We start from the raw sequence: 16,838 nt of genomic DNA, 5'->3' as shown, positions 1-16,838 counted from the left end.
GCTGGTTTATGCTGTTCATGTGCTAGTTTATGCTGGTCCTGTGTTGGTTTATGCTGTTCATGTATTGGTTTATGCTGGTCCTGTGCTGGTTTATGCTGGTCCTGTGTTGGTTTATGCTGTTCATGTACTGGTTTATGCTGGTCCTTTGATGGTTTATGCTGTTCATGTACTGGTTTATGCTGGTCCTGTGCTGGTTTATGCTGGTCCTTTGCTGGTTTATGCTGTTCATGTGCTGGTATATGCTGGTCCTTTGCTGGTTTATGCTGTTCATGTGCTGGTTTATGCTGGTCCTGTGTTGGTTTATGCTGGTCCTTTGCTGGTTTATGCTGGTCCTTTGCTGGTTTATGCTGTTCATGTGCTGGTTTATGCTGGTCCTTTGCTCATTTATGCTGGTCATGAGCTGCATAAACCAGCATACCAGTGTCAAAACATACCTAACCAGCATATTTTTTAGCCGTGCGCCAAAAGAGAGATAGGAGTAAACAAGAGCCACACATATTTATAAAAAAATTTAAAACATTTTTAAACGTTTACAATACAATAACACTGATGGTTATTCAGTTTATATTCAGTGCACACAAAAACACACAAGGGATCTGATTTTGTTTTTATTGACGTTTTTCTGAAATTATTCTAACTTGAGATTTTCTTTTTACAAGACATTTACAGAAATCCAAAGTTAGCTGTGTTAAAGTCAAAATAAATGTATAAAATAATTAGACTTTTTAATGGAGTTTGAAGAAAGAACGGTTACCTAGACCTGTACCAATAAAGGTGCACAATACATACAACATGGGAATTCCCCGATATTTAAACACAGTTTAATGGCAGGTACCATGTGGCTGCTCGACATTTACTCTGAGATGCATAAAAATCATCTGTCTGTAGGCTGACAAACATAATTCCCACAAGCCCTTGCAATTCTATAGCTTTTCCTAGCATTCCCAATGAGAGCCCCTGTCTGGTTTGGGGCTGACATGCATAGACATGAAGACTTGAACAGAAAAACATATCCTGTGAGACTGAGATGTTTATTGTACTTTGGCTTGACTTTTCACCTGAATATGAGTTCAGTCCATGTCTTCATCCCAGTATTTCATAATTTATGTCTCTCTCAAAAATCCAAAAACCTTTCCACCCTCATTGCATCACTTCCCGCAGCCTTAACATGCCAACACCATGATGGTAAACACTTCACGAAGAAACAACCACATGAATTCTGCCATGTCAGTCAAATGAAAGTGCAGAAATATTATTAAACATCATTAAACTCTATTATATTTCTGCTTCCAACACACAAACAGTCCCAGGGTGCTGCTGCACAGCTTGTCATTACTAACAATGACATGACGAATGTTTCTACAATGTTGTTTTTATGTAGTTTTGCTCCCCAAACACGTTGACAGGTTACAGACATATCATCAGACTTAAAACACACACATGCAAAAGTCGTGAAAAACACGCATCTATCGTAGTCAGCAGAGAGCTAGCTAAAAGAACTTCAATTTTTTTTTGCATTGACATCTTTGCAACAGTACGGCCAAATTAAAATGTTTTCTCCTGTGGGCAGCAGGGGGCAGGAGAGAGCACAGGGGTAATTCTAATACCAGCAGAAACAGGGAATGACAAGAGGTGGTGGTGGATGAGCATTCGTGATAGTTAGAGGAGGATTAGAGAGAGGTGAAGTAAAACTATGACTCATGTTGGAGTGATGGGCCTTGCCAATGATGTGTGGAGATGGTTGGGGGAAAAGTGCAACGGTAGGAGCCGGCCCTCACTGGACAGAAGGAAGACACAGATAGCTCTCCAGTTACAAGAGAGTGTTAAAATAATCAGCTGTTTGTCAGACAACAGCTTGTGTGGACAGACATGAGAATTTGACTTAGAGTATCAAGTAACTCTCACACAGCGCGTGAATGTCTCTGCCAGCAGTATCGACGTCATTTTGGGTATTTCAGTCACTGCAGTCAGAGCAAAAACACACCAACTCTAAATCAGATTCAAATTCCTGTCAAAAACCTATTGGGATAGCACTTAAAATTGCTTGATGGGATACATGAGATGATTGTTAGTGTGTGTTGGACAAAATATGAATAGATTTTATGTGACTGAAATGAAATTTTAACAGTGGGGAAGTGTGTATTTGATTCCATGATCTAGTGCTATATTTAGCTCTCAGTAAAATGAGGATGGCGAGGGAGGCTACTTTAGGGGGCCGGCCTACAGGAAGTGATGTAATAGCACCAGTATATCAAATGACAAGAATAGTGAAAAAATAGAAGACAAAGTATATATTATATAAAGACCAAACAAAAGGTAGAGAGATTAGAGAATAGGAAGACCAAAGACAGACAAAACAGAGAGACAGGAAGTAAAACAGAGAAAAATAGAAATAGAGGGAGGGAATGAGAAAAAAGACAGTTAATATAAAGTGTCCAAACCATTTTGTAACAAAAGTATAAAGTGTGAAAAGTGTGCAGCTTGGATTGTGTTCTTGTATAAGATTGAATATGTGTAGAGAGAGAAAGAGAGAGAGAGAGAGAGAGAGAGAGAGAGAGAGAGAGAGTTGTCTGTCACTTAACAAGGGGAAACCATTCTGCCACTATTACAGCTCTCACAAACTGTCAGTGTGTGTGTAATGGACGGCTCTGAGCTCTGGGTTTTGTTGTGAATGTGTGATTTTTTTTGTAACCAAAAACAAAAACAAAAAAAAGTGTCCTAACCAGTTGCAACACAACAACTTGTTTTCCCTGAAAGCAAATACTGAGCGCATTTTCACAGAACAGATGTACAATATACGACATGAGTGGGGTTCAAAAATCCACAATAAAAACCTGGGATTTGAGCTCATTTAAACCTGGAAACATCCCAGAAGGCTTTAGGATTTAGGACTTAAAATGATAATCTCAAATCAGTTTTTACACAAAACTGTGGAGTTCAAGCAGCTTGAAAGCTGCTGTTATAAAAGCAAAAGTCAAATCAAATACTAACAGATTCTGAAATTCATATAAAAAAAAAAACTATCCTAATATTTTCTTGCAAATTGTTAAGCTGATTGTATAGTTTATAATCACAATGCATTGAAATGAAATAAATACAAATACAGTTGAACCTATTCAGAATTTTGAACCTCACTGAATCCGGAGAGTGATTAGATTTTAATGTGGGCGGAGCTACATAGCTGAACATAACAACGACAGAACACAAACAACCCACATGATATCAAACTATATAATAATTATTTGTTATAATCATAAAATATTTTGTCACAGCTGCAAGTAAATGTATAGATATTGTGTTTGTAGATTTATCGTGTTGCATATTGATTGGACACAGTTTTTTTTTTTTTTTTGGAATTGAATCAAAATGAGAAATTTCACCTCTCTCCTGTCCTCTTGTTTTTAAGGATTCATCTTTATCTCCTTGCCTCCAAAATTCTCCACCACCCCCTCTTTTCATACCGGTCTCTCTCACTTGAGAGTGAATTTGCGCGCGAGTTGAGAAAAGACCACAGCGGGACTCGTTTTAGTTTGCCCTCCCTCTCTCTCCTGTTTAGTGAGCTCTAGCTCAATGGTCATAAGAACCCTGTCCTGCCTGCCCATCCCCGCAGCCTCTTCCTGGGCTTGGGTCTGGGTGGAGGTGGCCCCGCTCTGGAGCTCTAGCTCTCTGCTCCACAATCCCTATTTCTTCTCCCTGCGAGACTCCTGTTTCTTCTTCTCAGACGCTGCCGCTTTCAGCTTGGCCGGATCCGTCACAGCCAAAGCCTGGAAAGAGAGGGAGTGTGGAGAGGGGAGGAGTGAGTCACTACGGGAGGAAAGAGAGAGAGAGAAATAGAGGAATAAAAAGAAAGCAAGAATGAGAGAAAGGAGAGAAGGAAAAAGAAGGGCTTGTGGGTTAGGTGGGAATGGTCAGATGAGTTTAACGGATGAGAGGAACCAGAATAAGGCAGGTAGTTTCATTACAGAAGAGAAGAAGAAGAAAGAAGAGAGTGAAGTGCTAAACGAGGGGTTAGAAGGAGATGAACACCAGGGGAACTTTTGGTTTCTGGAAAGGGAGGACAAAACAGGAAGTGGCCAGTTAGGGAGTGTCAGCGTGACATCACAGCACCTTAATAAAAGAATCTTTATACAGCTGACCTTTGACCCCTTGGGATGCTGAAACAAGTCTGATTGTCTTTTGTTTTTTCAGAAAGAAGGTTCAGTTCTGTCAGAAACCTGAAATGGTGCTGCATGTAACTCACTTAAAGGTGAATTGAATCATTTTTTAAAGTAAAAATACTTTCTTTTAACCCAGTTTTACAGTGAGTAAAACATTTTCAAAACTATAAAAGCGTGCTAGTGGGGTTTTGGAAAGATCCTGTTCGTTTGATGCTTCTAGTAGTGCATAAATTAAACACTTCACCTTTAAAGGAATATTCCAGAATAAACACAAGTTAAACTTGATTACCATTGAATTTAGAACTCTGTTGATGGAACTTAACTTGTTTTTTTACCCAAAATATTCCTTTACATTCTTTGTGACATCAAATCTAGAAATATGTTCCAGAAAGGTTTACAGTTACTGTACATATTATCTTTTCTTTCTGCTTTTGTGACATAAATGCACTTTAAACTCATGTTAAACTCTGCAGCATGTTTCCGCTGTAGGATTTTAAAGTCCTGAGACCTTAATTCTATTCTGCAGCCCATAGACTCTTTATCAACCTGAATTCACCTGTTCACTGGAAATTGGAGGGTGGACTGGGTTTGCACTGACAGAACCAAGAAAATAAAGAAGTGAAAGAGAAAGAGTGAAGCTGACAGGAGACGCACACAGAGGAGCACAAATACAGGAGCGTATACTGAAACCGATGACAGAAAGAAAGAAAGAAAGAAAGAAAGGCAATAAAGACAGAAAGATCATAAACAATACAAGATCTGCTAGTTTGATCCTGTACAAGATGAGATGTGTGCGAGGAAGGCAGTGGCTTGATTGTACGTGATGGTGTTTGTCATGATATAATATATGATTAAAGCAGATACATGATTGAGTCTGACAGCATTTTACAGTTCACCTGTGGAGAGAACGAGGACAGCAGGAAAGGGAGGGGATGAGACAGCTAGAGGAGAAAAACCAGTGATATGAAGGATAATGGAGTGGAAAAGTGCACAGAAGCAAATAAACCCAGAGAGACAGAAAAAGAAGAGTAAGGTGGTATGTAAACGAATGGCATGTTAGCATAGAAAAATATGTTTGAGCTCAATTTGACTGCCAGCTCAATGACACTGATATGATGTTCCCTAAGTCCACAGGACCACGGGGAAGAACTGAGAGGGATAATGTACAGTATTCTTCAATCTGGACCACAAATCATTTTCCATTATCTGCGTTTTGGTTTAACCTTTAATGTCATCCCATTGGTATCTTAAGAATTGTTATACTGTAGCCTAATTTCTCCACATGGCTAATTGCACACAATTGCAGTATATGTAGCAACGACAAACTTGCCTGTGTGCTTGTGTCTAAATGAGGCTTCATAAACTGGCATGCAGACAAGAGCACAAACAATGAGGTAGATGTAGCTTTAATTGAAGTTTTGGCTTCCAAGAACCTGACTCTTCTTTATTGCTTATTATTATTAATGCATTTATTTTATTATATTTCTAATATATATAATTAGAGTTATTTATTAATATAATTTATTATTATTTTTTTTTATCTATATAACAGTTTAATTTATTATATTATTTTATCTGCTTAATTTTTAATTAAATCTAATGTACACTGTATGAATAAATACGATTTTTATTTTTTTGGAAATGAAAAAAAGTTTATGCTCACCAAAGATGCATTTATTTGATCATTTTTTCTTTTTTTATATACATTTTTAGATGTAATGTATTCCAGTGATGGCAAAGCTGAATTTTCAGCAAACATTATTTCTGTGCAACATGATCCTTCAGAAATCATTTTAATATGCTGATTTGGTGCTCAGTTATTATACGTGCTCAATTATTTATACTGTTTCTTATTATTACTGGAAACAATTTTGCTTCTTATATTTTTTTTTGTGGAATTTCCCCCTCTAAGGATTCTTTGATAGAAAAATCTAAAGAACCGCACTTACTTGAATTATGTCTTTACCATCAGTTTGGATCAATTTCATGCACTATTGCTAAATAAAAGTATTAATTAATTAATACTTACTTACCTCAAACCTTTGAGTATTGTTTTACAGTTTTTACCAAAAAAATTCAAGCAGCACAACTGTTTTCAACATTGCTAATAATAAGAAATATTTTTTAAGTGCCAAATCAGCATATTAGAATGATTTCATGATCACGTGACACTGGAGTAATTGCTGCTGAAAATTCAGCTTTGCATCATAAGAATAAATGTTATTTTAACATATATGAAAACAAAAATAGTTATTTTAAATTGTAATAATATTTAACAAATTACTGTATTTTTGATCAAATAAATTCCTCCTAGGTCAGCATAAGAACATAATTATTCTGAACTTTTGACTGGAAGTGTGTGGAAATGGACAGACTATTTATTTTTTTATTTTTTAAAAGGACTTTGGTCAAAAGTAACCACAGACAAAAAATGGGGAGACTACCGGAGGACAGGAGGTCTTTAATAAAGCTCAAGAGAAAGAAACTGGCAAGCATGTGTGTATGTGAATGTGTGTGTTTGTGTGCATATTTAGAGTGGACGCAGGTGGGCACTTGCCTGTTTTTGCTGTGATCCTTCTTTTCCTTTGCCTTTCCTGCCGTGTTTACTAAGGGAACAAAAATACAAAGATTGCATGAAAAAAGTGGACACCTGGTGGAAGGAGGACTCAACTGCTTGTTGTGAAGGTACTCTGATTTTTACAGTTGACAAGTTGTAGAAAAGTTGTTCAAAGTTGATAGAACAAGCACCGTTTACATTTACAAGTAGAACAGTATATTGAATTACTGTACATTAATACTTTATATTTATGGAAGACTATAATGGACATGCACATAAAAACAAAACAAACAGCAGTTGGTTGCTCAAAAGTCACATGTCAAATATGTGCAGTTCTTGGTAAAATAGTTGTGCATTTAATCTGGCTGTGAAAGAATAGGTGACTTAGTAGTCCTCAGTTTGGCTGGGGGTTCTGTCAATGCCTTGCTCATGGCGTGTGTTTTTGTGTGTGTGACTGGTGGGGATCTGGGTTGTGTCTTGCTAACCATGTCTGTGTGTGTGTGTGTGTGTGTGTGTGTGTGTGTGTGTGTGTGTGAATAGGAGTATGTGTGTCAAGGCCGGGCAGAGGGTCGGGTCGGGCTTGAGGGAGCAGATGCTCCCAGACTGACCTCATGCTCAAGCTGAACACTCGTCTGGCCACCAGGAAACGCATCAGATAGTAAATTGCCACAATGAGGATCAGCAGTCCCAACACTACGCCAATAATTGCTCCTGTTATCACACCAGCCTGGACTGGAACTGAGAGAAGAAGAGAGAATATACAGTGAGAAGCGTTGAGGTCTGCAGATTAAAGAGCAGTTTTACTGATCTATTAGTTGCAGTGTGTCTTTGCCGTAATGCACCAGTTTTATGTGGTGTGGGTTTTTACAGACACGACTATATTACTGGAAAATAACTCCAAACAACATCAATCAATGTCCACCTGGAAATTTTCTCATTTTTTCCTCGACATATCCCACTAATACCGTACTGAGAAGTTAAATTTACTGTTTAAAAGGGAAACAAAGAGGAAACTCAAAAACACCTGTGCTGTGTGAGGCTTTTGGATTCAACAAAGGCTATTCTTCATGGAAATTGTACTTTCAGAAAAAAAAAAGTACGACCACACAAGGAAACCACTCAGGACTCTCTGCCTTACTGTTATTTTGTGCTTCCATTAGCAGCAAACTTTCATCTCCTGCCATATGATTTCCTAGATTTTGTATGCCACCCTGGAATAAGATGGGCCTAAAGGCAGTCTTGATAGAAACTGCAGCATGAGAGGAAAGCAAAGGGTTCTCTTGTGCAGTACGTTTCTCTGCGAAGCAGCCGTTTTTTGGTTCTTAAAATCATTTCTTATTAGTGGATGAAGACAAAAAAGTGATCTGTTACCCTTCTCAAACACAAACAGTCGAACGTGAGAGGGGCTGCCAGCAATGTCAGGTGGGTTCTTGGCATCACAGGTGAAGGTTCCGTTGTCTGCAAAGTCAACATTCTTTAGAAGGATAGAACCATCGCGGCGACTGGGGTTCCCCACAAATTCCATACGGTCCCGGAACGGGCCTTTGGTATCCACATAGGGTATTCCGCCGGCATAGTGGAAAATCTAAATGATGATAGACAGCTTATATTATCATCCTATATCTTATCATGAAATGTAAACCTATTTTAGATATGATTTCATCAAATGCATCAATTTCAAAAAAGCAGAGAATTTTCACCGCAAATCTACTTACAGTGGAAAATGTGATTTTACAGATTTATAATTTTTTATCAAATTAAATTTCTGATAAACTAATTTACAAATCAAATGAAGTCATGCTATTCAATTCACTACACTCTGTTCCACTGCATAGCAAAAGAAATTAGATTTTAAACTACTAGAATTACTCGTATGAACAAGCATCCTGAAATAAATGCAGCCGGTTGGCCAACCTAAAGACTTTCATGGTACAATACAATTTGGAAAGCAGAACTACACCCACAAGGAACTAATATTTCTGTTTGCAAGGTAATTATCTCTACAAACCACACAGACACAAGGGTATTCCCAAGGGCTGGGCATGTACTCATACAGATATGTGAGTTACACTACCAATGCATACACCTTTTAACAGGTTTAGGGAAATGCAATCACACTACATTAATAATATGAGGCTTCATGCTGTAATTGCAAATTAAAATAATAATTAAAAACTTGTGAAATTGAAGTAGCTGCTCTCAAGCAAGCACAGCTTTTTTAATTTTCTTTTCAGATATCCTGGAATATAGACATACAATAAGGCATCCAAACAAATTAAGTTATGTGACGTGAAAAAGTCCTTCTTTTGATGTGGTTAAAATGCCTTTGCAGCCTTGGTTTTCTGAAGAATGCTTGACTATTCAGATATAAGTGTGACGTTTAAAAAAACAAATGATCTAAAATTAAATCAGTGAAATGAATCTTCAGATTAGTCAACTGATTTATTATAAAATGATCTGTATGTTAATTTTGTGTGTGTTTGTCTGTATAGACACAACATCTTAAAGAGAAAGTTCAGCTAAAAACAAACACTAAGTCATTTTTTTCTCACTCGTGTTCTGTCATATCTGTATAACTTTCTCTCTTGCAAAGAAACGTGGATGGGGACCAGGTTAAAGAAAAGAGAAGTCTGGACATTCTGCAAAATATCTCTTATGTGTTCCATGCTACAATATGTTATATGGGTTGAGTTATTAAAAATGTAATATTTGGGGTTACCTATCACTTTAAATAATCTTTCACTGTAAACCAGAAAAAGGTGTAGGTATTGTCTTAAAATAGTGTGTTTCTGCATGTGTATTTCTACGCACAGAGATGGCTTCTTTTGCCCCATCTGGACGGTAGTGCCATGAGAAGGTTACGTCTGGAGAAGTCCATTGCCAAGAGAAGAAAGAGCAGGAGAGTCTGACATCTGTGCCCACCAGCGCATGTCTCTCCCAGCTTGTGTACACAACAATAGCCGTGGTCTGAGAGGCTGGAGCAAACAAACACACAGGGTCCGGAATATTAGCAACATGGGGACACAAATATGATTCTAAAGAACATCTTTGAAACATGAAAAGTCAACAATTTGTCACTAAAGATTTATTTTAAATGATAGCCACAGAAATTCGCACAAATTAAATAATTAAAATTTCAATAAAAGTGAACAATAAGACCATCACATATATATATAAGATAGCATAAAATACAGCATTTGTATCATTGATATATTCTATAGAGTAAGCAATTTATGTACATGTTAGAAAATATTATAAAATTTAAATTCATTGAATAGACAACTGATACAAAAATAAACCTAGACCCAGAACAAGAATAAATGCTTGATTTTTTTAAATGTCTTTGATACAGCAGTTTATTCTATTTAATATTTTTGTACATTTAGAAATAAGAAAGAAAAAAAACTTATAAAAAAGAACTTAAGACCTACAGATATAATTAAACAAATGAAAGGGTCGATTTAAAACAATAAAGAGAAGTAAAAATGAAGGAAAGTGTCTCTCTGTTCTGACTCTTTGATCAGTCCTTTCTGATCTGCTTCATTTCTCGAACTGGGCCAGTTTCGAACAGGTAGGCAACAGGTGCACAAACGACAGGTGAGTCTGAACGTACAGTAATTCTGTAATACTGTATAGACACTTATGAGAAGGGCTTCTGGTTAGCTTCAAAGTTAGTTAGTTTGCTTTGTTGTATCAAAATAATAAAATGCAAGATAGATTAAATGTATTTACCTATGCCCAAGAGCACCACGGACGTCAGTGCCAGTACAGACAGCATGATCTCCCTCTGTTCTCCCCGCAGGTCAGTGTGTGAGGGGTTCCGAGAGAGCGAGGGATGGTGAAAGGAGAAGAGATGGAAGGGAAAGGGAATGAGACCAGAGGGCATCAAGATGAGACTATTCAGTCCTGGACTTTATACCCAACCACACCCCAAACATTAGCCCCGCCTCCACCACCTCATTATCTCTTGCCCTTTCTTTGGCACCGTCCCTGACACGATAGTCTCTCTCGCTCCCTCTCTTTTTCTCCTTCTAAAAGACAGTCTATGAACACGATATAGAAAGGACAAGTGATACAATAACCTGAGAATGAACCCTCTCTCTCGCTCTCCAGCCAGTTAATAAAAGCATTGCAGAATATGTTTAACAAGGAAAGATCAAATTGAAGGACAAAAACACTGCAGCATTAAAGAAAGACAATCTCTAAGTTGGTCAGATTATGTTTGGAGTTAAGTGTGTGTGTGTGTGTGTGTGTGTGTGTCTGTGGTTTAATACTCTGATACCTCCCTTCTCCTTATCCTGTCACGCTTGAGTGCTGTTTGTCTGTAATCCTTCCTCTCTTATGCTGATGATTCGACTCTATAAACAAATCATACCCGGAGAAGCCATCGGTCTGAAAACACAATGAGCTGCAGGTCTCTTCCATCTCACCTGTCCTGACCCGGTCGCCATCTGCCTGCCACTCACATTCACCGCAACAGGAAGGAAGATGCATTTAAAGGTGAAGGGTGTATTTTAAGTACCGCCAGGATCACAGAAAAATGTAATAATGCTTCCAAACAGGTTTCCTGACTATGTGCCATTATTCGGACAAACAGGTTTTCATGTCCCAAATACAAGCCAAATGGTTGAGCCAACGTTGGCAAAGCAATGTTTTGAGAGCACCATGGTGTTTAGACTGTTGGAGGAATTGACCTACCTTAATTTGCATATTAAATCGAACCAACGTTTCATCTTTAACTCTATAAAGCCTGCAGTACTATGTATATGTGAATATCTAAGGCCTCTAAATTTTCAGCATGATCAATGCAACTGAAAAACCTGTTGGAACACAATCTACACATCCCTTCTATCACTTGACTTACAGTTTATATTTTTTAGTAAGCGAAACAGCTTTTAACTGTAAAAATATCCAGGTTGTTGTACATTTGCAGTGAAATCTGAAATTATTTTTATAATCTAAAATGTTAGATTAAATAATATTTCAAGATGAACATTTACTTTATGTGATTGCATTTTATGCAAGTAATCCATTATACAATTATAAACATCCCATTTATTTATAATACAAGCTATCAGAAATTTTATCTTAACTGTTGCTATCATTATTTACCCCTTACTTCCGTTTTATAGTCATAAAACAGTTCTCAAAATATCTTCTTTTTCCACATGAGAATGAAAGTCATACAGGTTTGAAATGACATAACAGTGAATGAATCATTTAATATTTTAAATTTTTCCACTGATATTTACGCATTTAGCAGCCATGCCATCTAAAGCGACATATACAGCATTAAAGATACTCATCTTTCAGTTCATGTATTCCTAGTAATTGAACCCATGACCTTGGCGTTGATTGCGCTACGCTCTACTGTTTGGGTTACAGGAATGAACAAACCTTTTTAACAACTATCCCTTTAACAACAAACACAATATATTAATGCATGATGATAACAATATCACATCAAGGAGAAAAGAAAGACGGGGCAAGAGAGTGAGTATGACAGTGAGAGAGAGAAAGTCTCCTCCTGACCCTGTTTCTCCTCTCGCTGCCCTTTCACCAGGACACATTTATGGGATGAAACAAAGACATCTCTTTCTTCATCCTTCTCTTTTTCCATGTGTCCCTCTCTTCAGATTCCTCTCCTCTGCTGACGTCTTCCAGACACAACAATACAGAGAGAGAGAGACAGACAGAAAGACATGGGGTGAGCGGGCGGGTCTAATTTAGAGCTGCTTTCTTTCTCTTCCACCATCATTGTCTGTAGACAAAGGTTTGCATTCTTTCCTCCTCCAGTCTCCCACCCACTCCTCTTATTCCAGCAAAATGGCATTAAAGCGGACAGAACATATTAGAGAGGGAGATATAAACATGAGTTGATATGAGGACATTGGGATAGTGGTGTGATAAATCTGACCATTTGGAGAATCTGGCATCTTTTGGATTTAGTGTACGTCACAAACTTCAAACGTGTTTTACTTTTCATTCATAACCAGAAAAACAGCATTAGTTGACAAAAAAAATAAAAATTAATTAAAATAAACATTTAAAGTAAGTGTTTGCAATATGAACACATTTTGAAATTTAATTTATTAACTCCTGGGATGTAAAGCTACATTTTCAGTAGCCATTCTTCCAAACTCAGGTGTCACATGATCCTTCAGAAATCATTATAATATGTTGATTTTGCTGCTCTTTTTCATGCTGCTTAATTTTGTATTTATTTATTTATTTTTTGCGGAAACCATAATACTTTTCATAACATACTTTGATAAAACAGAAAACTTTTAAACAAAACAACATTTTGTCAATTTTAATCAATTTACTGTGTCCATGCACACTGAACAAATTAAATAAAACAATTATATATATATATATATATATATATATATATATATATATATATATATATATTTATTTATTTATTTATTTATTTTTTTTTTTCAAAAGAAATAAGACTAACATGCTAGATATAAAGTAAAAATAAATATATGCACATTAAAAATGCAGCTAATGACAGTTTGCTCAACTTGAGAAATGTAATGATACACAATGGCATACGTCAGTTAACAAAAGCAGCCAAATATGACATTCCTGTTGGTTTCCAAGGTTACGGGTCCCTTCTCCACTTCTTTTTTTCCGTTCAGAGCTACAGGGACTGTGAACCTTATTAGACATTTCTGCAAATATGCCAGTTTAGGCGTTTTTGGCCAATTTACTGCAATCCCAAAGGAGACACAACTTAAAACAAATAGTTAAATAATAATACATAACTCAAAGATGAGAATGCATAAACAAGGCGATGCATTCGGGTTAACACTAATGCGAGTATATTAGACGTGTTTGTTGCATACAGATGGAAATCAAAGGGCATGACCACAGTGTTGACATTGGGTTTGACTTTGACAGCAGGACCAATCAAAATGCACCATCAGCTGAATCCCAAGTGAGAGCTACTGGAACACACAGTCTTGAGTGACAGCTGTAGAATGAGCATGAGGAAAGACAGACAGGCTGGTGAAAAACCTGCGAAAGAGAGAAAATTGAGAAAAGATAAGAGATGACAAAATGCAGCAGTGTATACATGAGAATAAACCGCTGAAGACTAATGTGAAATGAAACTGAAATGATTGCATATCTACTTTATATACTGCTGAAAGCATCTTGACTGTAAAAATATGCAAAAACACCTTAAAGATTTGTCAGGGATTTTGTAGGGAAGGTCATTTTATGTCAACCATACTGAAACATTATCACAGTTTTATGTTTATATATATATATATATATATATATATATATATATATATATATATATATATATATATATATATAATGTTGGTGTTTTAGCTGTGCTAACTTCTGTCTGTTGTTAACATAAGATTTCGAACTGAATAAAATAAGATAAAAAATAAAATAAAATCTTTATGGATGTCAAAGTTAACAATGACATCAGAAAATATTTGTAATGTTACCTTGTAATATATTCTTTATATTATTACAATTATCACAAAAAATAAACAAACAAAAAAATCCTTGAAGTGGTCTGACATCAAAAACATACACCTACTACAAAAAGAGGGGACATTCATAATCACAATTATATCCCTATATCCCCAAATGGACAATCTAAAAAAGACAGACCACAGCAAAAAAAAAAAAAAAAAAAAAAAAAAACCTTTACGCTGTCTGACATCAAACACACGGCTACTAGCAACACAGATGACATTCATAAAGTAAAATAAAATATAACAAAAAAGCTGTTTTGGGGAAACTTAAGTCTAACCTATCATAACACAAAGAACATACAGAGATCTGAATATAATAATGAATGACTAAATCTTTATGATTAAAATGAAAATTTAAGTATCGAAGATATTAATAAAAACTATAGTATCTCGATACTAAAACTGACAAGAAAGTCACAATGTAGTACTTTGTCTTCATTTTAACCAATGCTTTATTATTTTAAATCTAATAATCATGTTTTGTAAAATATTTAGATTTTAAAAAAAAAAGCATGATCACTCTTAATACCACTTGTTTCGATAAATTATAATAGCCTTTTTATTAAATAATTTACATTCTTATAGATTTAAGTGTGGTTTAACTATATGAATACTGTTGAAACCATGCAATGTACATTATATCTGATGACATTAGACCTAAATATGTCACCAGTAGACATCCACACACACTCCACAGCAAAGGAGTCCTTAAAACTGACATCATCAAACCCAAGCCATCCACTGTGGTAGCAAAACACACACACGCCTAATGGCAACAGAGCTGACATTCAGCTGGGTCACGTCGGGACAAAGAAGCGATCTGTCTTTTCTTCCTCCCTCCATTCTACCCTCGGCTCTTGTTCTCACATGGCAGGGATGTCACTGGGAGCACCAAAACAAGGGATGCAGGGAGAGAGAGATGAAGGGATGCAGAGGAGGGGCATAAAATGGAGAACAAAAGCATTGTTTGGATTTAAAGATGAGTTATTGTGTTGAGGAACCGTGTGCTGGAGTAGGAGTGAGGAACTTGGAAAGCGAAAGAGAGAGAGAGAAATTTGGGGCCAGTGTGTACTCTCTCTCTCTCTGTCCCTGTCAATGGAAGAGGACAGAAAATGGGTCTCATTTGATTCATTCCAATGATTTTGTGACCTACAAGACTCTCAGGGAGTGTTTGAGACTGTTTGCTGACAAGTTAGCATGACACACACGCGGTCCTCTGGGTGGAGAGCGGTATATTTACCCTGAGGAAACGCAGTCTGCCATGAAACCTTTGAGCTCTCGCACACGCTTATGGTCCATACTCAAGGAATACATTACAAGCCCAAAAGAGATAGTTCAGTAAAGAATGAAAATTGTCATTTACTCACCCTCAAATCATTACAAACACATATACGTCTCTTTTTTTGGCTCATAAAAGGAAAAATGAAAACTACTCTGGACGCTTTTGTCCATACGATTGCAGCGAACAGGTACCGAAGATTTCAAGATTAAAAAACGATAGATGAAATCATCATGTGGTCCAGATGACTCATAAGCTAGGCTATATTTATTACTGAAGTCCAGAATAGTGCATAATGTACAAATGTGTGAGCATACAGAAATATACATTTTGTATAGTTGAAGCTTAAATAATAAAAAATAAAAAATGCATCGTTATCCTCAGATAAGCATACTGCACATTTAACTTAACGTTAAAGCACACAATAAAATGTATTACATTTTTGTGTAAAAACGTCTTTATTTTTGAGATTCAAAGCAAATAATTCTCATTATAAATGGAGTCAAGCATTGCATTTTAGGAAGCTCTTTAAAAGCACAACAAAATTACTAGTTAAAAAAGAAATCCAATAACATTAATAAGCAATATACTTTGTAAATAACACTAAAACAACAGTTACTCTCGGTAAACATACTGCCATTCTGAGCACAGCCTGTGAATATATTAGGTTGACTAGATTGGTTTAGTGCTTAGATTCCAGTTAATAAAAACATGTGGTTATAACACAAGCCCTTGCTAATGAACAGCAGAGTCATTTAGCCGAATGCTTCAAGGCTCTTAAAATCAATGCTCTTATCTGCAATCCAAACCAAGCAAGTACATTCAGCTCGTGGGCTATATTAATGAGCACTAACGGTTGAATTATTAATACTGTATTAATTTCACATTAATTAAACTTGTATTAATTCATTGTAATTCCTTTCTCAAAGACTTCCACAGATGGGTGAAGCCTCTCCCACGAATTCTTGCCATTACTAGACTGTCACAGCAACACTTTAAAATTCTCTTTACAGTCTTAACTCTGACAGAAGCACAGTGTCAAAACCTTCCAGACTCATTTCAGACAGGGTGAGCAAACACTGGAGAAGAGAAAGGGAATTCTTTGAAGGAAGCGATGGAGAGTACAAAAGCGAGTGATGGAAAGAAAGAGCTGGATAATTTAATTTTCCATCTTTGGTCACTGACAATAGATCGGTTTCCATTGGAAACCCACTACGCTTAAGATACACACTTCAACATGAATATGCAATCACATGATCATATGTGCATAGATACACACTTAAAATGGCATAGTAATAGGCATTCATAAGCTTATAAATGTGTGAAATTCAACTATACAT

General features: G+C 36.5%; 1 protein-coding gene across 3 annotated transcripts; it reads right to left on the bottom strand.

The window, feature by feature from the left end:
• Positions 1-592: 592 nt before the first annotated feature.
• On the bottom strand, positions 593-10,615 carry LOC113045081 (myelin protein P0-like). 3 transcript variants are annotated; one of them, XM_026205220.1, is made up of 6 exons: positions 10,447-10,615; positions 9,526-9,689; positions 8,086-8,299; positions 7,323-7,452; positions 6,715-6,763; positions 593-3,764 (listed from the first exon to the last, which is right to left on the bottom strand). In XM_026205220.1, exons 1-6 carry the CDS (start codon positions 10,598-10,600, stop codon positions 3,681-3,683), a joined length of 795 nt encoding a protein of 264 aa, XP_026061005.1. In that variant the 5' UTR covers positions 10,601-10,615; the 3' UTR covers positions 593-3,680. The 3 variants fall into 3 exon arrangements, with proteins under 3 accessions (XP_026061005.1, XP_026061007.1, XP_026061006.1); XM_026205222.1 differs by having other exon boundaries at positions 593-2,220; XM_026205221.1 differs by lacking the exon at positions 593-3,764 and adding an exon at positions 3,771-4,044.
• Positions 10,616-16,838: the final 6,223 nt, after the last annotated feature.

Source organism: Carassius auratus, chromosome 27 (genome assembly GCF_003368295.1).
Source record: "Carassius auratus strain Wakin chromosome 27, ASM336829v1, whole genome shotgun sequence".
Lineage (NCBI taxonomy): Eukaryota > Metazoa > Chordata > Actinopteri > Cypriniformes > Cyprinidae > Carassius > Carassius auratus.
The sequence above is the reverse complement of the archived record's forward strand: the minus strand, read 5'-3'. Positions and strand labels throughout refer to the sequence as shown.